Below are 25,382 nucleotides of genomic sequence, written 5' to 3' on the forward strand. Positions count from 1 at the left end.
TCCTGCCCATGAATATGGTATAAGAGAATATATCCCTTTGGGAGGCCAAGGTGGATGGATCACCTGAGGTCAGGAGTTTGAGACCAGCCCGGCCAACATGGCAAAATCCCATCTCTACTAAAAACACAGTAATTAGCCAGGCGTGGTGACATATGCCTGTAGTCCCAGCTACTCAGGAGGCTGAGGCAGGAGAATTGCTTGAACCTCGGAGGCGGAGGTTGCAGTGAACTGAGATCATCATGCCACTGCATTGCAGCCTGGGCGACAGAGCAAGACTCCGTCTCAAAAAAAAATTAAAAAAAGAAAATATATCCTTTCATTTACTAGTTTTTTCTTCAATTTCTTTCAAGCTAAGGGGCTTGCCTATCTTCTGCTTTATTCATAGTTACTTGATATTTTTGTTTCTAATAAATATGGTATCTTTTGATTTTACTGCCTCTTACCTGTTCATTGCCAGTTTCAAAAATGATATTGATATTTGAATATTAACCTTAAATCTAGCACCTTGGTAAATACTATTATTCATTCTAATAATTATTAGTAGATCCTATGTATTTTCTATTTATAAATTATATTGTTTGAGTGGAATGCTTTGCTTCTTCATTTATAAAATTTACAACTTTTATCTCTTTTTAGTATTTTTTTCTTATTCTCCTGGCTAGGACCTCTAACACAGTATTGAGTGGAAGTGCTGATCTTTGTTTAGTTTCACATTTAAAGAAAAGGTTGTTTTTAATATCTCACTGTTAAGCATAATATGCACTGTAGGCTTTCTGTGGATTCCTTTTATCCATTTAAGAACATCTTCTCTTATTCCTAATTAGCTGAAGTTTTCTGCGTGCTTGTTTTAATCGTAAATGGATTTCTTACATCTACTGAAACCATTTTACATAAAAGATATTTCACACCTATTGAAATGGTCATTTCATTTTTCCTCCTTTAATATGTTAAGTTGGGCAAAATATTAAAGTATTGCCAGTCATTCTGCTTCAGCAAAAAGTAGTAGTTTTTTAAGCAGTTTTGGTGAAAAGAGAGCATCAAATAAGAAAGACATAGAAGTAGGACCCAGTAAAAGTCTAGCGCACGGGGCATTGCCACATGTGAGCAGACAGAATGTGGTACCACCAAGGAGCATCTGGAGGGCTGGAGGCTGAAGAAAGATGAGTCACCCAGGCTCGTGGACACTTCAGAGAAATTAGGGAGCGGGAAGAAGAAATAGGATCAAAGACTATGTATGATGGTTGGAAAAGGAAGTTGATGGTATGGAGATGTTATCATTTGGGTCTCACATAAAGATGTAGATAGATAGATGATAGATAGATAGATAATAAGTAGATGTTATTATTTAGTCCTCACATAACAGATGTAGATAGATAGATTAGATAGATGATAGATAGATAGATAGATAGATAGATAGATAGATAGATAGATAGACAGATTAGATAGATAGATAGATATCTCAGAAACAGAGACACAGACAGAGATCTCAGTAAGATAGGCATATGCCAGGTGACAGAATTCAGAGGTGTCCCGCTACGTGAAAACAATAGAACAACCTTCAAAAGTTGATGAAAAGAAATTTAGTACAAATAAGAGGGCAGGCTTCCTTACATACAAGTTAATAAACTGGAAGAATCAGTTATCCCCAAACACTGGAATAGATCAAAAACAGTTGTTTATATTAATGAAGGCAGCTAAACATGAAGGTGAGCGAACCTGTCTCTGACCTAGTGTGGCAATCCCTGGGCAAGGGACACTTGCTCCGCTCCTGTGTCCTTTGCTGAATATTCAGACCTTCAGTTCAGCATCGGTGAATTTAGTTTTCATCTCTTGTGAAAGCCTTGAGAGTGGTGATTCTCTCTGCTTTTCTTCTCCTCCCTTCCCTCATTTTCTCAAACATCGCCTTTTTAAAATATGAAATTTTAAAAGATGGCCTTGATCTCTTTTTTGTTGTTATTAAGTACAGAGAAAGGAAGAACCACAAATAGAAAAGGGCAGCATGTGGAATAGTTTAGAAGTTCTGGGAGCACCCATGAGGGCAACTGCAGAAGAGAACATTCTATCCCCCATTGTTGCAGCTTTCATTCCAGGTCTGTGCATATCAGATAGGGAAGGAGCTCCTGGAGAGCAGCAGGGTCCATGCACATGTAACCAACTGCTTTATTTGCCTGTAGCAAAGTTCACATTTTGATTGCTTTTCCAGATCATGTAGATCCAGACATATTTTATTCAGTCATCCGGATCTTTCTCTCTGGGTAAGTATAGTTCACTTGTTTTCCTGTGTGAAGTCTCTGTAGCATTGACTGAATGTGTAAGGGGAGAAAGAGACAGAAGCTTCCTAGCATAAGAAACATACCAAGTGACCCTTGCTAGGGATCCACTCTCAGGTAAAAGAAGTGGGATACTATCTGCACGACAAATAACACTGAGGGCTAAATAGTTCAGTTCAAACTTTTTGCTCCTAGGCAATCTAGATCCATTTATATTCACTTTTCTTAGAATTATAGCTCAATGACAGAAGGAGAAGGAAAACACAGTATGTCACTCACACAGTTCTATCACTTACATCTACTTTTCCCTCTTGTTATTAAGGCAGGTAGAGGGGTGGGGAGTGTAGTATAGGGTTGGATAGCATCGAAGCTTTCTTCTAAAGTTCCTGGAAGAGCTACGCTATGGTTTGAATGAATGTGTCCCTCCAAAATTAATATGTTAAAAACTAATTATGATGATGAGGTATTCGAAGGTGCGGCCTCTGGGAGGTGATTATGTCTCCTCTGAGAGGAGAAAACAATCCCCATGCGTGCAACTAATGCCCTTATAAAGGGGCTGGATGGAGCTCATTTGGCCCTTTTTGCTCCTTTTTTTTCAATTCCCTGTCCCTTCCACTATGTGAGGACACAGGACTTGAGGCATTACCTTGGAAGTGGAGACCAGGCCCTCACCAGACACTGAACTTGCCAGCACCTTGGTCTTGGACTTCCCAGCCTCCAGAACTGTGAGAAATACATTTCTGTTATGGGTAGTCTCCAACTCAATATGGTTTGACTTACCATTTTTTGACTTTATGTTGGTGCAAAAGCATACATATTCCATAGAAACTACTTTGAGTACCCATATGACCATTCTGTTTTTCACATTTGGTACAGTATTTAATAAATTCCATAACATATTCAACATGTTGACATACATAAGCTTTGTGTTAGGTGACTTTGCCCAACTGTGGGCTAATGTAAGTGTTCTGAGTGCATTTAAAGGCAGCTAAGGTGTTTGGTTGGTCAGATGTATTAAACGCATTTTTGCCTTATGATATTTTCAACTTACAATGGGTTTATCAGGATGTAACCTACTGTGAGTTAAGGAACATCTATATTTACAAATTACCCAGTCTAATGTATTTTGTTGTAGCAACAGGAACAGACTAAGACACTACCCCAAACCATTTGTTTCATATTTTCTCAGAAAATATGAAATAAAAGTACTCTTCTTTTGTCACATGGCTTAAGATTTCTCCACAGAAAGAACTCTGCTATTATTTTATTTTATTTTATTTTATTTTATTTTATTTTATTTTATTTTACTTTTGAGACAGAGTCTTGCTCTTTTCACCTAGGCTGGAGTGCAGTGGCACCATCTTGGCTCATGGCAACCTCTGCCTCCTGGGTTCAAACAACTCTCCTGCCTCAGCCTCCCAAGTAGCTGGGATTACAGGTGGCTGTCACCAAGCCTGGCTAATTTTTGTATTTTTAGTAGAGATGGAGTTTTGTCATGTTAGTCAGGCTGGTCTCGAACTCCTGAACTCAGGTGATCTGCCTGCCTTGGCCTCCCAAAGTGTTGGGATTACAGGCGTAAGCCACCACGCCTGGTCGGTAACTCTACTTTTAGATACTTGCTTTGCTTAAACAAATTAGCCATTCCTTCCTTGGCATGTTTTAATCAGATTGCCTTCCTATTAACTTTGGAAATTAAGAGTTTTTGGTTTGTTTTTGTTTAATTTTTAAACAGTGAAAAATGAAAGGTGGAGGCAATCGCTGGAGGAGGTGAATATGTCAAATAGATATCATCTAGTGGGCCATCTTATTAACTAGGAGATACCTGAAATGCTATCAATGGAAATAATCTGAAGCTGTGTCTGGATACAGCAAGAGACATGCAAATGCTAAAAATCTACTGTATTACATTGGTGAAAGGACAGAGTAGCAACACATACTAAGTATTTTCTCCAGATTGGATGGGTTTGACGTGTGAAGCACTTCAAACAGAGTCCAGCCTGAGAGAGAGTGGGGGTGGAATCCTCCTTGTAGCGGGTACAGAGTGGAAGCAAAAAGATTTCCAAGACTGAGAGTAATGGGTGCATGGTTTATGGGGAAAAGGGAAAACAAAAAGAAGGGTGCAGAAATGGAGCTGAGAGTGTACTTAGTATTTAGACTTTCTCTGTATACCTTTGAAGGATTAGAAAAAGAAAAATGGACCATTTTTTAAAATGTCCTGCTACCACATAGTGGCCTTATACTATAGATGCAGAAACAGACTGGCACTTAGGAAGCACCTAACTCTGGAAAATCCCTTTGTGCTTCACATTGCTCTCTAAATCTATATGTTTTTCCTTGTTACACAACAATTTACCACAAAGTTAGTAGCTTAAAACAATATGCCTTCATCGCTCCACAATTCTGTAAGTCAGAATCACAGGCAAGCTCAACTGACTTTTCCATTTAGGGTCTCAAAAGGCCAAAGTCAATTTATCTGTTGGGCTGGGCTCTTAACTGAAGATCTGGGGAAGAATTCCCTTCAAAACTCATTTAGGTTGTTTTCAGAATTCAGTGTTTTGTGGTTCCAGAACTGAGATCTGTTTCTTTGCTGGCTGTCAGACAGGAGCTGCTCTCAGCTTCTTGAGGCATCCAGTATTCCTTGTCATGTGGTTTCTTCCATCTCCGTATTGGCACGTTTTTTTTTTTTTTTTTTTTTAAGACAGAGTCGTGCAGTGGCACGATCTCGGCTCACCACAACTCCGCCTCCCGGGTTCAAGTGATTCTCCTGCCTCAGCCTCCCGAGTAGCTGGGATTACAGACACCCGCCACCAGCCCGGCTGTATTTTTTGTAGAGACGGGGTCTCACCATGTGGGCTAGGCTAGTCTCAAACTCCTGACCTCAAGTGATCTGCCCACCTTGGCCTCCCAAAGTGCTGGGATTACAGGCATGAGCCACCAGACCCGGCCTTTTTGCTTGCTTTTTAAAAAACATTTTTATTTAGGAGAATGGAGATATTTCATGTGTAGATGACACATATTCATTCTTTTTAGTTTTAGTTTCCACTCACATTAAATTTCTTGAGGAAGTTATTAGCCCTTGCAAAAAAACCATCTCATTTTTTTCCTACCAAAACTTCCCGTTTTCTTGGGGTTGCTACAAGAAAGGTTAAAAATAATCATGCCTACAGATATTTGAAAGGAAAATAGTTCCTCTTTTTTCCCAGTAGCAGCTTGTGCCTGAGAACGTATGGGAGCAATATTTGGATTGCTCAAAGAAACACCCTTTCCCTTCCTCAGACTAGAATTGCAAGCTAGAGAACATGAGTTTTGAAAGTAGATGTGCTTCTTTTATCTTTTTGGACTTTCATGCTGATATTTGCTCTGTCACCTTCAATGTGACATCTCTTCAGAGCGAGGCACTGAAAACAGATTGATTAATGTCCCTTGACCATTTGAGACACTGGATGGCTCTTTTAAGCTGGCCACGTTCTTTCAAGAACTATACTTGGGTCTACATATTCTGGCTATATAATACATACTTATAGGATGCTATTTTTAAATCATTCATTTATCACATATTTAGTGAGTGCCTACCCCATGTCAGTTCTAGGTGCTGGGAATAGAGCAGTAAAACCAACCCTCAACTTGGCCCCTCTGGAGCTTACATTTCCATGGTGAGGGATGGACAATTAATACACAAGTAAATCTAATAAAAGCATCATACAATATACATTACAACGATAAGCACAATGAAGAAATGGAAAGCAGGATAGAGTGTATTAGGGACTGTTGAATACAGTGGCCAAATTTTCTTGTTTATTGTGGTCCAAGAGTGCCACAACCCTCTATGACATTTGAGCAGATACCTGGATGAAGTGAGGGAGTGAGCCGCAAGAAGGAATGGCAAGTGCAATGTCCCTGAGGTGGGAGCATGTTGGTCATGGTGGAAGAGCTGCAGGAAGCCAGCAGGACTGCAAAACTCAGGGGAGAATGAGAAAGAGTGAGGTGACAGTAGAGACCGGATCATGTAGAGCTTTGTCAGCTTCTCTTCTGAGTCAGATGGACAACATTGACACGTTTTGAAAAGAATAACAATGTGATCTGCCTTCAGTTGCAAATCATCTCTGTATTGACTGAGTAGGAAACAGACTCCAAGAATTAAGATGGAAACAGGGAAAATATTTAAGAAGCTATCACTACAATCCAGGGTGGTGGCTTGTACTAGGGTACAAGGGCTAAAAGTGTTGAGAAGTGATCAGATTGTGGATATGTACTGAAATCAAAGTTAATGGAAAGATGTGAGTCAAAGATAATTTGCAGGTTTTGGGGGCCTGGTTCACTGAAAGAACAGAGACATCATTTACTCCAATGAGGAAGACCATAGGAGAAGCAGGTTTAGCAAAGAAGAAAGGAAATCAGGAGATCAGTTTAGGGACACATTCATATAAAGTACGCAGTTGGATATATGGGTCCGGAATATAGGGGAGAGGTCCAGCTATAGGTGTAAATAGCTTTTTACATTTCTAAATAGTCAGGATATAGGCTTTGTTTTTTCTTTTTATAGGACAGAGTCTTGCTCTGTCACCCAGGCTGGAGTGCAGTGGCACAATCTTGGCTCACTGCAACCTCTGCCTCTGGGTTTGAGCGATTCTCCTGCTTCAGCCTCCTGAGTAGCTGGGACTACAGGTGTGCACCACTATGCCAGGCTAATTTTTATATTTTTAATGGAAATGGGGTTTCACCATGTTGACCAGTCTGGTGTCAAACTCCTGACCTCGAGTGATCTCCCCACCTGGGTCTCCCAAAGTGCTGGAATTACAGGCGTGAGCCACCCCATCCAGCTGGGATATAGTTGTTTTCTAAATCTATGAGGCTAGATAAAACCATTTGGAAATTGAGAGTAGTGAGCAGTCCATGGACTGACCCTTTGAGAGTGCAACATTTAGCAGTACTCAAGATGGGAAGGAGCTAGTGAAAGAGCCCCGAATAACTACATAAGACCATCAACTGGATTACAAAGAAAAACCTGAACAAGTGTGCCCATATATCACCCAATAGCAGTTATGTCTTTCATATTTCTTCCCCATAAAATGTTCATCAACTTTATTGGACCAGGTCTTAACGGACAAGTCACAAAACCTCTCTGGAGCCTATTTTGTTTTTCAACAGCTGTAGGAAGCAAATATAAATTGGGAAAACAAAGGCTCAGAAAGATTTGTACAAAGTTAAACAGTAATGAAAAGGGAGCCGGGATTCCCATTCACTCTAAAAATTATGATAAAATGGCTAGTATTCATTGAATGCTTAACATGTTCCAGGCCCTGGGCAGGTATTATTTTAATTAGTTCTCACAATAATCCAATAAGGTAGATACTAATTTTCTCAGATGAGAAAGCTGAGGCTCAGAGAGGTTAATTAACTAAGCCAAGGCTCACTATTAATAAATAGCAAAGCTAAAATTAAATTCCATATCTGATAGAGGTAGAGGCCTTACTCCTAATAGCTGCAGCCTGTCAGGACCTGGCAGTAGTAACCTCTCCTTTCCTCTTCCCGCCATTCCCCTGCACTCTTTCTGTACCACATCTCTTTTCAGACTGATGGTGCCCGAGTTACAAAGGCCACCGTGCTATTTAGGCAGTGAAAGCCGTAGCACAGTCAACCCAAAGAGCCCCCAGTGACAACAACCCGGCTCCCTACAGCACTTCCAGCCTCAGAGCAGTATTTGAAAAATATCACGAACAGCAAACATGGCAGTCTGTCTGTGGCTTTTGTATGTGTATATGGTGTGTCCCTTCTCTTGAGCAAAATGACTTTCAGAATTACAGAAAAATGGTGCCACATCAATGTAAATCTGTTATTTAAACTCATAACAAAGAAAGTAACTTGTTTCTGGCTATAGGAGGAAAAGACGATATTCCTTAGTAAAAATGGAAATCCACATATGAGGTTCTTGTAGAAATGAAGATAGAAAAGTGCAAGTTTGGGGATCAAGTTCTGTTTCTATCATCCTTTAACAGTATGATCCTGGAACCTTAATTGCTTTAAGTCTTTGTTAGTTATCTATGAAATGAAGTATTAAAAAAAACCCCCAAAAACCTGTCCTGATCTACACACAAGAAGTCAAATGAGAAAATGAATGCGAAGATGCTTTATAAACTATACAGCATGGTAGGTGCAAATGTGACATGAGCTTATTCTTGTTTTGGACTCATTATAAAGTCATGCCCACACACTCTGTGATTGTCCAAGACTATGCAAAGTCAGACACAGGAAAATGAGTAAAACAGATGGAGGCATAAAGAGGGGGAACTCAGAGAAAACAGTGAAGAACAGGAATCAGAGAGACAAAGGAGAGGAAAGGTGGGGAGGAGAAGAGAGGGAAGGGAAGGGAGGAGAGAACAGCTGCTTCGTGGAGCATGGCCGGCAGCCCAGTCCCAGCCTTTCTGCGTGTCCCTGACTTCAGCCTCTGGTAAGGCACAGGCTTGCTCTGTGCTTCCTGCTGTTACTCTTCTCATCCATCCTTATTATCAATACCTGTGGTCAACAAAGTATTTGATAAAGGCATCCTCAAAGTCAGGTAACATCTGTACATTACAGATTACAAAGTAATCTGTAATATCCAGCATTGATAGTTTATTGTGATGACTTGTTAACAATTATCACTGTTTCAGGGAAGGGCAAAGGGGTGTTTGTGTGTGTGTGTGTGTGTGTGTGTTTTCATTTGTGTGTATCCGTGTATGCAATTGTGGGTTTTTGTGTATATTTGTGAGGCTCTTTACTTGGCAGAGTTATAAGTATCTGGTCATCAAGGTTCAGATTAGCGAAGGAAGTGAAGAAGATTTTTCCAGAGCCCCTGAAATGTTCCTGTTGAGCAGCACTGAGGACATCTTTATAACCGAGTATTTGCAATAAATATGTCATGGGACCAGTGCTACAAACTCCTCTCTAAATAGCCTTTACCTCTCTGGAATAACCCTTTAGATGAGGAAGAACAGGGCTATGAATTTATAGCTTGTTATGAAGCTGGAGTGAAGATGATGCTTTAGTACTTATCCTACAAAGATACCCCCAATCCCTCACCCTAAAATTACCGTTGAAATCATTTTCCCTTTCTCCTTCACTCTCAGTTTCCATGTCAGAAAATGTACCGTTACCTACCTGCGCTCCTTTCTTCTCTCTCACTTTTACTCTTGCTTAGATGGAAAGATAACCCAGCAATGCCTGCAGGGCTGATGTATGAAGGAGTTTCCAAAGAGCCCCTGAAATACTCGGGCGGGAGTGCAGCTCAGAGCACAGTGCTTCATGCCTTTGATGAGTTCTTAGGCATTCGTCACAGCAAAGAAAGTGGTAAGTCAGACATTTTGTTTTCCCTTAAGAGGAGAGGGTGGAAGAGAAGAGGGTTTTTTTTTTTTTTTTTTTAACCAATTGATAAAACCAAATATAAATTAAAATGTCATGAAGTTTATACTTCTCTAAGTCAGCCAAGAAACCACATGACTGCCAATGTTTTTGTGTCAAGTCAATTAATACTGGAATATCAGATCTCAGCTTAATCTTGGGTTTTACTTCCAAATCTTAAAACGTTGCTCTGTTTCCAACTGTTCACTATCACTTTGGTTTGGATCTTTAGAAACTAGCTTCCTTTTTCTGAAATGGGGGAGAGATGTAGAGTTTGAAGGCTATGAGCCTGGGCCAGCTGGAAACAGGTCTGGGCTCTTCCGAGAAAGTCCTTCCCCACAAAATGGTGCAACCTCTAGCCAAATCTACTTATACTAGCAGAGGGATCTATCACCCTGGAAGCTTGAAATTGCTCATTTTCTTACCTGCCAGGATCAAGTTAAGTTTTTAACAGTTGCAAACAAGACACTTCATACAATGGAGTTTTCAAGTTGGATTAGAAGAAAAAGAATCACCAGAACTTAGTGTCATAGATTCAAGTTGGTTCTTTAGAACTGTGATAATTTTTCATGGATTTTGGCATTTGGTGATGTCAGTGGTTGATTTACTTACCATGCATACTATTAAACCCATAATGAATTTCCTATAAATATCTATTGATTTGATTTTTAAACCATTTGGCTTCAAGAGGCTGTTACTAACACAGTGACTCATTCTTTATCTTTTTTGCCTTCACAGACTCTGTATAACTTTCTCCTTTTCTTATGCTCCCTCCAAAACAAAGCACTGAGGAAAACAAAATTCACCAGAGTATTCAGCTAGTCAGTTCAAGGGTTTGTGTCCTACATTTGAAGATACTCCTCATAGCAGCTACCAACTGGATACTTCGTTTACATTTGTTATCTAGTAAATATTTATCCATTGGCAAATAAATCTAGTGCCAACTCTGTCATCTGAGATGTGCTTACTTTGTTTCCTCTTCTCCATCTCCTGTCAACAGTTAGAAATATGCATTTGAGTATGTGAAGTCTGCAAACGAAAGGGCCAAGGTAGATTTGAATTACAACACCAGCAACAGTTTCTGGTGCATTCCTGTCTGAAAAAGCAGACAAGATTGGGTACCACCGTGGCTCACACCTGTAATCCCAACACTTTGGAAGCCTGAGGTGGGGGGATCGCTTGCACCCAGGAATTCAAGACAAGCCTGGGCAACATAGCAAGGGCCCATCTTTACTAAAATAAATACAAAAAATATTAACTGGGTGTGGTGGCGCACACCTGTAGTTTCAGCTACTCAGCAGACTGAGGTGGGAGGATCACTTGAACTCAGGGGCAGAGGTGACAGTAAGCTGAGATCACACCACTGCACTCCAGTCTGGGTGGCAGAGCAAGACCCTATCTTGAGAAAAAAAAAAAAGAAGCAGCAGATGAGCTCTGCTATATTTCCATGTGGAGCTATGACATTATGTTGTATTGTTTCTTTCAGCTGACTTTCTGTACCGAATGAGGGATTACATGCCTCCTTCCCATAAGGCCTTCATAGAAGACATCCACTCGGCACCTTCCCTGAGGGACTACGTCCTGTCCTCTGGACAGGACCACTTGCTGACAGCCTATAACCAGTGTGTGCAGGCCCTGGTAGACCTGCGGAGCTATCACATCACCATGGTCACCAGATACCTCATCACAGCTGCGGCCAAGGCAAAGCATGGGAAGCCAAACCATCTCCCAGGGCCTCCTCAGGCTTTAGAAGACAGGGGCACAGGTGGAACTGCAGTTATGAGCTTCCTTAAGAGTGTCAGGGATAAGACCTTGGAGTCAATCCTTCACCCACATGGTTAGGAGAATGTGCTCTCCCCAGCAATGCAGAGCCCCCATGGAGGGCAGGTGGGCCTGGAGAATGAGGGTCAGGGTTCTGCCTGGGATCATCCAGGAAGGATCTCAGCCCTATTCATGTTCCTGCTCTACAGAGCACCATAATCTCCTTGTCGAGAACTGTTGACTTCACAAAGGAGAGTTGATGTGGCCAAGACTTTCCTTCTCTACCTGATCACTGCTTAACAGCAAGTATCATGGATACTTCCTCATGCAGAACCCCCCAGAGGAGTGACTGTACCCCATTCTCTTCGCCAAGTAGTAGAAAACCAATCTGAATTTCAAAAATCAGATAAAATTGCCCGGGGATACATTACCTACTGATTTCCTTAAAAAACAAATTCACAAGCCTGTAATCCCAGCACTTTGGGAGGCCGAGACGGGCGGATCACGAGGTCAGGAGATTGAGACCATCCTGGCTAACATGGTGAAACCCCGTCTCTACTAAAAAATACAAAAAACTAGCCAGGTGAGGTGGCGGGCGCCTGTAGTCCCAGCTACTCGGGAGGCTGAGGCAGGAGAATGGCGTAAACCCGGGAGGCGGAGCTTGCAGTGAGCTGAGATCCGGCCACTGCACTCCAGCCTGGGCGACAGAGCGAGACTCCGTCTCAACAAACAAACAAACAAACAAACAAACAAACAAAAAAAACCAAATTCACTTAAAAATTCATTAAGTTCCTACTGAGCACTGCCTCCAAGATTAGAACAAGGATTTCTGTGGTCCCAGACCAGCCCTCTTCTCCCTGAATGTGTTGAGTTTGGTGGTAGGAGGTTGGAAATGCTCCAGTGGAGATGTGGAAGAAAGAGGATGCTGACAATAAGGACTTGGATGTCACCAGTGTGAAAATGAGCAGTTAATGATACAGGAACGTTGAGAACGGATGAGACTTTCCACATGGTACCTAGATTTGCAAATTGTATTGTAATGCCTTTCTTTATTTTTAGAAGAATTATTCTCTCTTCTTACTCTGAAAATCTGTATTTGTAAAATGAAAGAATGGATCCTATACAAGTAAATAAGAAAACTGGGAATAAGTAGTAAATCGATGTGGTTAGTGTGCAAATAAATGTAAATGCTTTTATTGACTTGGTTTCTATCTCAGGAGCTCATTCCACCTGGCAGTAGAAAATGAGAAAATTTTAATCAGGCCAATTTATTTATTTATTTATTTTTGAGACGGAGTCTCGCTCTATCATCCAGGCTGAAGTGCAGTGGCGTGACCTCTGTTCACTGCAACCTCTACCTCCTGGGTTCAAGTGATTCTGCAGCCTCAGTCTCCTGAGTAGCTGGGATTACAGGTGCCCACCACCGCTCCCAAGTAATGTTTTTGTTTTTGTTTTTTTGTCTTTTTAGTAGAGACGGGTTTCACCATGTTGGCCAGGCTGATCTTGAACTCCCAACCTCAAGTGATCCATCTACCATGGTCTCCCAAAGTGCTGGGATTACAGGCCTGAGCCATTACACCCAGTCAATCAGACCAATTTAGAATAAAATAAATTCTGTTAATTGAAGGTTGCCCCTCACCCTCCATGCTGTGCACACACATATACCTGGAATAGCTTCTAAATTCCAGGGGGCCTATCTAGTATCTTGATCACTGAGCAGCCTCTGCCAAGTTCATATATGCTAAGAAGTCCCTCTCCTCACGTGGACACTGGTCAAGTGCAACCTGTGGCCTGTGTCATCATGTCTCAAAGCCCTTCACGTTCTCCAGCCCTCAAGGTCCTAATCACAATACCTGGAAAAATATCTGACTACTTCCCACCTACCCTAGGAATATTTGGAGACTGTTACAACCACAGCAACCATCTCCTCTTTCCAGTGTCATGGGGGAAAGAGAATTTTGCAGGTTTGTGAACTCTCGGGGCCCTTGGTAGGATGCCATGAACCAGTGTCTTCCACCTGGGGCACGGGGAGGGCCCTTCCTGTCCTATCTCCACAGGGCTTGGTCTGGCAAAGATGAGGTGGACAGGAAAGACCAAGAGCTTCTTCTCAGAGACACTTTCAGATGCTCTTCCCTGCTGCTGACATTGCCCTCTCTTCTCTAACCCATAAGGAATAATCCTTTTCTAGTCTGGATGGGCCAAGGAAAACGTCTGGCTCTGACGGTATTCTCTCTGCCTGTTGTTCAGGTCAGAGTCTCAGCTCAAAGACTTAGGCTACCATGACTCAGAACGCCTTTTCTCTATGCATGCTGTTCTTGTGTTTGAAAAGTCTATTTTGAACCTCAAAAAGTGAGCATGAATATATTTGTTGTTCTTTGATTTGCTCTGGGATCAGTAAACTCAGACAGTTTTAACTACCTGGGCTGAGCATGTGCCATGGTCCAAGGATGTGAACAGGTGGCAGAAGAGGACGGAAGCACATTGGTGAATAATCCAAACCATTATTCCTCCCCACTGTCACTCTCAGGTATAAAGCTCATGACCTTTAGAATAAGATTTGTTTGATTTCTGACTTTCCTGTTTTTAAAACAATGTTTTCTGACCAATTTCAGAAAGTCACTAATTCTCAGATTCCTATTTCTTATAAAATCGAGATGATCAGATGGGTCTCAAAGTAGATACAAATAACAGAAGTGATAGTGCCTGGCACAAAGGGAAAATGTCAACAAAAGTTTATTTGGCTATGAGGTGGGGCTCAGAGCATAGATTGCATATATATAGTCAAAAGAGAACATTATATTCTTCCAGCTTCTTGAATCCAAAGCAATAAAATGTTTGTTTCTCATTTGGATATGCGGGGAGGTAGAAACTGACAAAACTATGGGCTTCAAGAGCTGAAAAACCAGGCCAGGAGCGGTGGCTCACACCTGTAATCCCAGCATTTTGGGAGGCCAAAGTGGGTGGATCATCTAAGGTTGGGAGTTCGAGACCAGCCTGACCGACATGGAGAAACCCCATGTCTACTAAAAATACAAAATTAGCCAGGCATACCTCTAATCCCAGCCACCCAGGAGGCTGAGGCAGGAGAATTGCTTGAACCTGGGAGGTGGAGGTGGAGGTGAGCCAAGATCGCGCCATTATACTCCAGCCTGGGCAACAAGAGTGAAACTCGTCTCAAGAAAAAAAAAAAAAAAAAGCTGAAAAATCTGGGTTTGTATTCCAGCTTTGTCACTGACAGACATGTTGTCTAAACTTTCATAGCCACAGTTTGCTTATTTATAAAAGAGGTGATTTCATAATTACTGTATGGAGCTAAATGGTGGTTATCACATTACCATTCTTCCTGTTTGGTCCTTGAACCAGAGAGAATCATGTCTAGGGGTTCCTAAGAACCAGAACAGAGCTTGGAACTGGTGTCTACCTCCTTGTAGTTGGTGAAGAAAAGGGATATGACACCCAATCAAGCAAGAAAAGTGAGATAGAATCTGGATTTGTCTTGAAATCATGTAGACATGTAGCGAGTGATGCAAGGACCTTTGAGTGTTGAAGAAAGGATGCTACAGTCGCTTTAGCTTTTAAACCTAGACCTGTACTAAATGGGGACCTATTTTGTGCCTTAGTGTTACAGGCTTAAGAAGTAATCATCTTAATTGGTTTACTTTTAAAGGATTCAAGTGCACTCAAAAAGACCACAAAACTTGACACAGAATTTTCAATAAATATTTAATAAATGGAAAACTGGATAAATTAAATGAGGTAGGAAGAGAAGTGTACAAAATTTTATCTTTCAAAGCCTTCAGAATACGTTGTGTTTGCTTGTTGTCATTAAGCCTTATACACGAGGATGAAATAAAAGCAAATGTTTTTATTTTGTTTGCTAATGAGCAACAATGAACCAATTAACCTAGTTCCTATGTCGGGTATGATTTTCTGGAGCAAGGAGTTCCATTTTCAGCTTGATGTATAATGGTCAAGGTAAAGCTTCCACTACAGAAGAGAACAAAGTTTTCTTGAGTTTCCTAGGGATGAAGGGTATGCACACCAGTGAAAAAAATGGCTATCTAATGTAGAAATATTATTAGGACAGTGTAGGGGTGTGACTGTTGAGCTTGAAGAAATGGCAGAGCTGGTGTTCAAACCTGAGTGTCTAATGTAGACATTTACTTATAATACAAGATGTACAAGCGGTTTATCTTGCTTAACTTTTTCTTTTCTTTTCTTTTCTTTTTTTTTTTTTTTTTTTTGAGACAGGGTTGTTCTTGTTGCCCAGGCGCAGTCTCGGTTCACCGGAACCTCCACCTCCCGGGTTCAAGCGATTCTCCTGCCTCAGCCTCCACAGTAGCTGGGACTACAGGCATGAGCCACCGTGCCTGGCTAATTTTGTATTTTTAGTAAAGATGGGGTTTCTCCATGTTGGTCAGGCTGGTCTGGGACCCCCAATCTCAGGTGATCCACCTGCCTCAGTCTCTCAGAGTGCTGGGATTACCGTGAGCCAATGCGCCTGGCCTGCATAACATTTTTGAGTCATAATAGTCACATTTTACATGAAGATAATAGCTACTTTGCAGTGTTTTTGCGAAAAGTCAAGCTCATATATATTGTTAGAGAGTTGGCACTGAGTGAATGGATGTACTGTGATGATGCTGCTTATTCCCTGAAGATCCTCATGGTCTGGATAAGAAGAAATGTCTAGGGAAGAAAAAGCAGTAGGAGTAGAAGTGTATGCTCTCTCACCCTGTGAGTTCTGAGGCAAGTGGAGAAGAGGGAGGAAGACATGCAGTCGAGAAATGCTGCAGAGGCTGAGCACGGTGGCTCACGCCTGTAATCCCAGCTGCTTGGGAGGCTGAGGAACGAGAATCACTTGAACTGGTGAGGTGGAGGTTTGCAATGAGTCGAGATTGTGGCACTACACTCCAGCCTGGGTGACAGAGTAAGACTCTGTCTCAAAAAAAAAAAAAAAAAAAAAAAAGAAAAAGAAAAAGAAAAGAAGAAGAATAAGTGTTGCAGAAACCCTTGGAGCATATGTGGAGTCATGTGTGTATGTGCATGGAGGTAAGAGCAGAATTACGACTGAGGATAAAGAGACTGAAAAACTGGCCCAGATTCAGATCCCAGGATAGACACACTCTGGTCTGGGACTTATGTTTTTCGTTTTTTTGTTTATGTTGTGTTTTGTTTGAGATGGAGTTTCACTCTTGTTGCCCGGGCTGGAGTGCAGTGGTGCATTTTTGGCTCATTGCAACCTCCGCCCCTCAGGTTCAAGTGATTCTTCTGCCTCAGCCTCCAGAGTAGCTGGAATTACAGGCATGCACCACTACACCTGGCACCCAGCTAATGTTTTTGTGTCTTTAGTAGAGATGGGGTTTCAGCATGTTGGCCAGGCTGGTCTCGAACTCCTGACCTCAAGTAATCTGCCCGCCTCGACCATCCAAAGTGCTGGAATTACAGGCATAAGCCATCATGCCCGGCCTGTAAGTTTTGTTTCACAATAAGAACAAGAAGGTGCCATGAGATTATACTTTAGGTTCACCCAGATAAAATCAAAACGAATGGTAGTGTCTAACACACCATGGTTTCTCAACAATTGCAGAATAAATCCATACCCAGATTGAATGGAATAGAGGGGAGGTCTACAAGCTCTTGCCCTCAAAGATGGTTTTCTTCAGGATACTCACCCTTATTGCCAGGGGCCCAGTGGAGGTCAGGAAAATGCTTGTTTTCTTTCTATCTTAAGGAGGCTGCATCTTCAATTATTGTAAGTCAGTCCTGCAAATGGATGGAGTAGGTACCATTCATGTGTTCAGTGGGAAGCTTCACCAAATTTATGCTGACATATAGATCTCTCCTTTCAGTAACTTGATAAATATTTGAGATTCCTTAATTAAAACCTTACATCAGGCTTCTCCAGAGAAACAGAACACTATTTTTTATATATGTATATATATGTGTGTGTTTGTGTGTGTGTGTGGTCCTTTGGTTTCAGTAGAAGATTGGTTCCAGGACCCCTGCAGATACCAAAATCAGGGGATGATCAAGTCCTTTATATATAAAATTGTAATATTTGCATGTAACCTATACACATCCTTCTGCATACTTTAAATCACCTCCAGATTCCTAATAATACCTATGTAAGTAGTTACTAATAATCCCATGTAAATAGTTAAGGTGTGTTTTTCAATTTGTATCATTTCTATTGTCATATTATTATTTTTTATTGTTTCATTTTTCTGAAAAGTGTTCATCTGTGGTTGGTTAAATCTACAGATGTCAGACATGAAACCTACAGATATTTGGGGGTCCAACTCTGTGTGTGTGTGTGTGTGTGCGCGCGTGTGTGTATGTAGATAGAGAGAGAGAGTGAGAGAGATAATGGAGGCTAGAAATTCCAAAAGCTACAGGATTGGCTAACAAGCTGGAGACCCAGGGAATAGCTTTGTTGCCGGTTATGTCTGAAGACCATCTGTAAGCACAATTCATAATTCTTTGTCTTAATTTTTTATTTTTAATTTTTGTGGGCACATAGTAGGTATATATATTTAGGAGGTACATGAAATGTTTTGATACAGGCATGAAATGTGAAAATAGCACATAATGGAGAATAGGGTAGCCATCTCCTCAAGCATTGATCCTTTGAGTTACGAACAATCCAATTACACTCTTTATTTTAAAATTTAAAATTTACAGGCCAAGCGCGGTGGTTCACGCCTGTCATCTCAGCATTTTGGGAGGCTGAGGCGGGCAGATCACGAGGTCAGGAGATTGAGAAAATCCTGGCCAACATGGTGAAACCCCGTCTCTACTAAAATACAAAAAATTAGTTGGGCGTGGTGGCATGCTTGTATAGTCCCAGCTATTTGGGAGGCAGGGGAATCGCTTGAACCCAGGAGGCGCAGGTTGCAGTGAGCAAAGACCGTGCCACTGTACTCCAGCCTGGTGACATAGCAAGACTCCATATCAAAAAAAAAAAAAAAAATACAATTAAATTATTATCGACTGTAGTCACCCTGTTGTGCTATCAAATAGTAGATGTTATTCATTCTTTCTATTTTTTTGTACCCATTAACCATCTCCACCTGCCCCCAGCCCGCAAACACCCTTCCTAGCCTCTGATAACCATCATCCTACTCTCTGTGTCATGAGTTTAATTTTTAGATCTCACAAATAAGTGAGAACATGCAGTGTTTGTCTTTCTCTGCCTGGCTTATTTCACTTAACATAATGATCTCCAGTTCCATCCATGTTGTTGCAAATGACAAGATCTCATTCTTTTTATGACTGAATAGTACTCCATTCTAGATATATAACACATTTTCATTATCCATTCATATGCTAATGGAACTTAGGTTGCTCCCAAATCTTAGCTTTCATAAACAGTGCCGCAAGAAACATAGAAGTGCAGAAATTTCTTTGATAGACTAATTTTCTTTCTTTCTTTCTTTTGGGTGTATACCCAGCAGTGGGATTGCTGAATAATATGGTAACTTAATTTTCAGTTTTAGATTTTTAAGGAATCTCCAAACTGTTCGCCACAGTGGTTTTGGACTAGTATACATTCCCATCAAGAGTGTAGAAGTGTTCCCTTTCTCCCACATCCTTGCTAGCATTTGTTGTTGCCTATCTTTTGAATAAAAGCCATTTTAACTGGGATGCAGTGATATCTCATTGTAGTTTTGATTAACATTTCTCTGATGATCAATGATGTTGAGCACCTTTTCATGTGCCTGTTTGCCATCTGTATATCTTCTTTTGAAAAATCTCTATTCAGATCTTTTACCCATTTACCCGGATTCAATTATTTTTTCCTGTTGAGTTGTCTGAGCTCCTTATATATTCTGGTTAATCATCTTCTGTGAATGGGTAGTTTCCAAATAATATCTCCCATTCTGTGGGTTGTTTCTTCACTTTGTTGATTGTTTTCTTTGCTGTGCAGAAGCTTTTAAACTTGATGGGATCCCATTTATCTATTTTCGCTTTGGTTGCCTATGCTTGTGGGATATTACTCAAAAAGATTTTGCCCAGACTAATGTTCTGAAGATTTTCCCCCAATGTTTTCTTGTAGCAGTTTCATCATTTGAGGTCTTAAATTTAAGTATGTAATTCATTTTGATTTGATTTTTGTATTTGTTGATAGATAGGAGTGTAGTTTCATTTTTCTGCATATGGATATTCAGTTTTCTCAGCACCATTTATTGAAGAGTTTGTGTTTTCCTCAGTGTACCTTTGGCACCTTTGTCAAAAATGAGTTCACAGTAGGTGTGTGGATTTGCTTTCAGGTTCTTTATTCTGTTCCATTGATCTGTGTGTCTGTTTTTATGCCAGTACCATGCTGTTTTGGTTACTGTAGCTCTGTAGTATAACATTTATGGTATAATTTGAAGCCAGGTAATGTGATTCCTCCAGTTTTGTTCTTTTTGTGCAGCATTTATTTGGCCATTCGGGGTCTCTTGTGGTTCCATATACATTTTGTGATTGTTTTTCTATTTCTGTGAAGACTGTCATTGGTATTTTGATAGGGATTGCATTGAATCTGTAGGTTACTTTGGGTAACAGGGACATCTTAACCATATGGATTATTCCAATCCATGACCATGAAATATTTTTCCATTTTTTGGTGCCCTCATAATTTCTTTCATCAGTGTCTTATAACTTTTATTATAGAGATCTTTTACTTCTTTGCTTAAGTTGATTCCTAAGTATTTTTAGGTATGGCTATTGTAAATGGGATTACTTTTTTAAATTTCTTTTTCACATTATTCACTGTTGGCATATAGAAAACAATTGCTAATTCCTTCTTGCTCAGGGGAGGTCAGTTTTTGGTCTATCAGGCCTTCAACTGATTAGAAGAGGTCCACCCACATTATGGAGAGCTATTTGCTTTACTCAAAGTCCATCAGTTTAAAAGTTAATCTCCTTTAAGAAAAATATCCCCACAGCAACATCCTGAATAATGTTTGACCAAATACCTGGGCACCGTGACTCAGCCAAGTTGACATAAAATTAATCATCCCTGGGGTCCTTAAAAAGAACCTGAATTAGAATAAGCTATGGTATCTGACACACACTCTCCCTACAGCCTCTCCCAAAGAAAGAGTCCTCCTTTCACAATGATGGAGAGGAGGTAAAAATGGCGAAGAGTGTAGCTGTCCCCTAAGAGATGTCCAGAAGGTAGGCAGCAATGGATTGGATAGAAGCTTCTGAGAGAGAAGTGGGGAACTCCACCCTGACAAACCTTACTTAGTTTACAACTAAATACTTTCTAAGCTGGGTAATCCCTGTGGAACAAAACCATTGCCTCTCGTAATAAAAACTAAAACTCAGGTCAAGCACAGTGGCTCATGCCTGTAATCCAGCACTTTGGGAGGCCAAGTCGGGTGGATCACAAGGTCCAGAGTTCAAGACCAGCCTGGACAATATGGTGAAACCCCATTTCTACTAAAAATACAAAAATTAGCAGGGCATGGTGGCAGGCGCCTGTAATCCCAGCTACTCAGGAGGCTGAGGGAGGTAAGTGCTTGAACTCGGAAGGCAGAGGTTGCAGTGAGCCGAGATCGCACCCCTACACTTCAGCCTAGGCAACAGAGCGAGATTCCGTCTCAAAAAAATAACCACCAGCACCCTGGGAGGCCGAGGTGGGTGGATCACGAGGTCAAGAGATTGAGACCATCCTGACCAACATGGTGAAACCCTGTCTCTACTAAAAATACAAAAATTAGCAGGATGTAGTGGCATGTGCCTGTAGTCTCAGCTACTCGGGAGGCTGAGGCAGGAGAACTGCTTGAACCCAGGAGGCGGAGGTTGCAATGAGCCGAGATTGTGCGGCTGTACTCCAGCCTGGGTGACTGAGCAAGACTCCATTTCAAAAAAAAAAAAAAAAAGAAAGAAAAAGAAAGAAAACTAAAACTCAAGGCTCTGAGGTACGGAATGTAGGGTGACTCTCTACCCAGGAAGAAGTGACCAGGCCTTATATTCCTAAAGCCAGTACACAAGACACCTTCACCTTGGCTGCTGCCACCACTCACCACTGCTGGGGACAAGAGGACAAGGGGACAATGATTCTCTTTAATGTTATGCCTGAGTCCAGCTAGGATCCCTATAGAAATTTTTTTTTTTTTTTTTGAGACCGAGTCTTGCTCTGTTGTCCAGGCTGGAGTGCAGTGGCACAATCTCAGTTCACTGCAACCTCTGTCTCCCGGGTTCAAGTAATTCTCCTGCCTCAGCCTCCCGAGTAGCTGGGATTACAGGCATGTGCCACCACGGCTGGCTAATTTTTGTATTTTTAGTAGAGACAGGATTTCACCATGTTGGACAGGCTGGTCTCAAACTCTTGAGCTCAAGTGATATGCCCGCCTCGGCCTCTCAAAGTGCTGGGAAGACAAGGATGAGCCAACGTGCCAGGCTGATTTCTGTAGTAATTCTAAGGAGAATTTAATAAAAACTCAGGGTGATTTTAAAGGCAAGCAAACAAAAAACACTACAGAAGTAACAGCTTGATAACATGTAATGCTCATTCTGTGGTGCTCTCAGGCCCGATACTGTCTGATCCCTGGGCTGACTTTAGGTGATGGGACCTCTCAAACTGGAACCCAAAGATCTCACAGCTTTCAGAGCAGAAAGTCAGGACAGTGAGGCTCATAGACCGAGTTCTTCTTCCCTTACTGTTACTTTGAAATTCATTCTTTGTTTTTGCATTTTCTTGTCTCTAAAACAGGGTTAATTGAAATAAAATTAATCAAAAAGGATAAAGGAAGGAGGAAAATGGAAGAGAGAGAGAGGAAGGAAGAAAGGAAAGAAAGGAGGAAGGAAGGAAGAAAAGAAGGAAGGGGAGGGAGGCAGGGAGGAAAAGGAGAAGGAAAGATGAAAGAAAGAGAAAGAAAGAAAAAAAGGAAAAATAAAAAAAGAAATAAAAGGAAGGAAGTAGAAGTACAAAGAATAAAAAAGAGAAGGAAAGAAATTCTTAAAAACGGTGAGATCCTATTCAATTTAAAATCTGGAATACAAAACTTTTTGTACCTACAAGTCATTCATTGCTTCCACAGCAGTGAATTTCACCCACCAAATTTTGTCTGGTGCACAGATGTCCTATTTGCTTTGCTAATGGAAGAAATACTCTTCTCTTTCTTTGTTCACTTAACAGTAAACTTAATAAAGGAGTTGGATATTATTGCTTTCTAAAATGCAATTGCTAGTTAATTTTTGCAGTTTAGCATCTGCTTCACAGTAACATTAAAAAACTGAGTTCTTGAGTGTAAGCATCATCAAAAATAAATGCTTTTGTTTTGCAAAGTAATTTCCTTTGTAAACTCACAAATCTTTTGGACCACATGCTTCTGCGACAGTTGTACAGGTATCAGACCAGACTCTATTACACATTTGCCTTTAATTGTCCGTAAGCAGCTTTCTTCCTTCCTAACATCATCATTAAGAGATTTTATCTATATTGTGTGTCAGAAATCATTTGCAGTGGGCTGTGGGACCCTGTTCTGGCCATTCAAAGGCCGTATCTCTCTTCACAGAGCGAAGAGTCCTGGGGCTAACAGGACTTGCCCTTAGAATGATCAGGCTTTTCAAGAACCAGCTGAGCACACAGCCATGCCAGACAAATGACAATAATATAATAATACAATAATTATGCACATGTTCATGTACTTTATATGTGTGTGTGTGTGTGTGTATATATATATATATATATATATATTTTTTTTTTTTTTTTTTTTTTTGAGATGGAGTCTCGCTCTGTCTCCCAGACTGGAGTGCAGTGGCGCGACCTCAGCTTACTGCAAGCTCTGCCTCCCGGGTTCACGCCATTCTCCTGCCTCAGCCTCCTGAGTAGCTGGGACTACAGGTGCTTGCCACTACACCCGGCTAATTTTGTTTTCATATTTTTTGAGATGGAGTCTCATTCTGTTGCCTAGGCTGGAGTGCAGTGGTGCAATTTTGGCTCACTGCAGCTTCTACCTCCTGGGTTCAAGAGATTCTCCCACCTCTGCCTCCCAAGTATCTGGAATTACAGCCACATGCCCAGGTAATTTTTGTAATTTAGTAGAGACGGGGGTTTCACCATGTTGGCCAGGCTGGTCTCAAACTTCTGACCTCAAGTGATTCACTGACCTCGGCCTCCCAAAGTGCTGGGATTACAGGTGTGAGTCACTGTGCCCAGCCATATTATTAAAATACAAATATAACTATACATTTGAAATTATACTCTGCAGTACTTAATTTCTGTTATATAAATGGTTTTATTTAAAAATAGCAGCCGAGGTGGGAGGATCACTTGAGGCCAGGAGTTCAGAACCAACTTGAACAACATAGTAAGAACCCATTTCTACAAAAAATTAACAAATCAAACATTTAACCTAGGCACAGGGGCATGTGTCTGTAGTCCTAGCTACTTGGGAGGCTGAGGCAGGAGGATCGCTTGAGCCCAGGAGTTCCAGGCTGCAGCGAGCTCAGTGGATTTGCTCTTGACTGTGCTGTCGGTATTCCTTCGCCAGTGAGTGTGTGGGGAGGAGGGGGCTCTTTGGAGGTGTGGAGATGGATCTTGGCCAGGTGGACTGGGATGTCTACATGCAGGATGGAGCAGCCCCTGGACCTGTGAAACAGACTGGGCTTGGGAAGAGTAAAGCTGGACCTGAGACCCACTAGCTCCATGTCTTCTTGTTTGACATGGAATTCCAAGGAGTCTGCGAATTTTAATCTGAATATGGGCTTCCAGGTCATTATGAAGGTAAGATGATATGGCATCTTTTTTTAAATAATTTGCTAAATTGATTTATAATCTTTGAATATGTGTAAAGATGCTATGCTGATGTCCATTTTACCCCAGGCCCTGGCAAACATTACGGCTTGGGAATGGATGGTTACGAGTCTTTTGAAAAGTTTAATCTTTGCTTGTAGATCCAGTCATTTACCACGAGGGGGCAATAGCAACCCGCACAATGAATGCCAAGCTCCAAGCAAGGTGTGGATTCTCCACTGATTTCCCGGGCCAAAGAATTTTCGTTTTAGAAATATTGTGATGAAGTTTCATTTTTATATGATGAAAATGTTTTAAAATTGATTATCATGATGGTTGCACAACTCTGTGAATGTACTAGGAGCCATTGGATTGTACAATTTAAATAGGTGAATTGTATAATATGTAAATTTTATCTCAATAAAGCTGTTTTATATATATAAATATATATACATCTGTGTGTGTGTGCATATAGTTATTTCACCCAAGATCCTGCCTCCAGAAAGACCCACATTAAATAGATCATGATGGATCCCTCTGGTTCAAAAATAAATGGTATTTTGTTTATTTCTAAAAGTTAATACAAGTACTGTAAATGGTAGACCTATGGATATTTTTCTTTTTATATATATTTTTTATTTAAAAAGAGAAATGCTCAGAAATGTTACTTTCTTTTAAAGTTGGAGAAGAAGTCTTTATCCTACTCTGTGATCAGGGTTATCTGAGGATCTTTGCTGTCAGAGAAGCTGAAATGGAGTCAAATTGTGAAAAGAAGATTAGTGACAGGACTAAGAACTGCAAAGGAAGATCATATAAATACTCAAACAGGAAAAGCCAAATCACTGCCTTGGGCTTTGAAAGAGATTCGTTGGGTTTTTGTCTACAAGAAAAGATAAATATTGTTGGAATTAAATCTCTCTCTGCTCACTGCCCCCAACCCACTCCCACTGCACCGCACTTGGCCACGTGTGACTCCTGAGGAATACCTGCAATTGTAAGACCAGGAGTATATCAGGTTCTTGCCAATAGACAGTCCACTGGAACATGTCCTAGTTAGGCAATCACTGAAATTATATTGCAACTCTGGAGGGGAAATATGGATGGAACTGAGGTGCCACAATATGATATCTACGTAATCTGCTCATCTTCACCTTGTCCGACCTTTTAAAATGCAAATCAAGCATAAAAGAAATTAAACTTCAAGAGTTATTTATCATTTCTCTTATCCATTCATATCCAAT

General features: G+C 41.0%; 1 protein-coding gene and 1 long non-coding RNA gene across 5 annotated transcripts in view; one reads left to right on the top strand and one right to left on the bottom strand.

The window, feature by feature from the left end:
• The window catches only part of IDO2 (indoleamine 2,3-dioxygenase 2), a 68,904-nt gene extending 56,964 nt beyond the window's left edge, over positions 1-11,940 (top strand). For all 3 annotated transcript variants that reach the window (XM_009212948.4, XM_009212947.4, XM_017961968.3), the window contains 3 exons: positions 2,204-2,255; positions 9,448-9,596; positions 11,134-11,940. In XM_009212948.4, coding sequence (XP_009211212.2) covers positions 2,204-2,255; positions 9,448-9,596; positions 11,134-11,489 — 557 coding nt within the window. In that variant the 3' untranslated portion in view covers positions 11,490-11,940. The remainder of the gene's footprint in view (positions 1-2,203; positions 2,256-9,447; positions 9,597-11,133) is intronic.
• The window catches only part of LOC103886752, a 35,184-nt gene continuing 19,340 nt past the window's right edge, over positions 9,539-25,382 (bottom strand). Inside the window, exons 4-5 of one of the 2 annotated variants that reach the window (XR_650556.4) lie at positions 17,084-17,174; positions 9,548-9,619 (exon numbers count right to left, since the gene is read on the bottom strand). This is a non-coding gene — a long non-coding RNA (uncharacterized LOC103886752). Of the gene's footprint in view, positions 9,620-17,083; positions 17,175-25,382 lie in introns of both variants that reach the window. The other variant, XR_650559.4, reaches the window with a different exon arrangement.

This window comes from Papio anubis, chromosome 8 (assembly GCF_008728515.1).
Source record: "Papio anubis isolate 15944 chromosome 8, Panubis1.0, whole genome shotgun sequence".
Taxonomy (NCBI): Eukaryota; Metazoa; Chordata; class Mammalia; order Primates; family Cercopithecidae; genus Papio; species Papio anubis.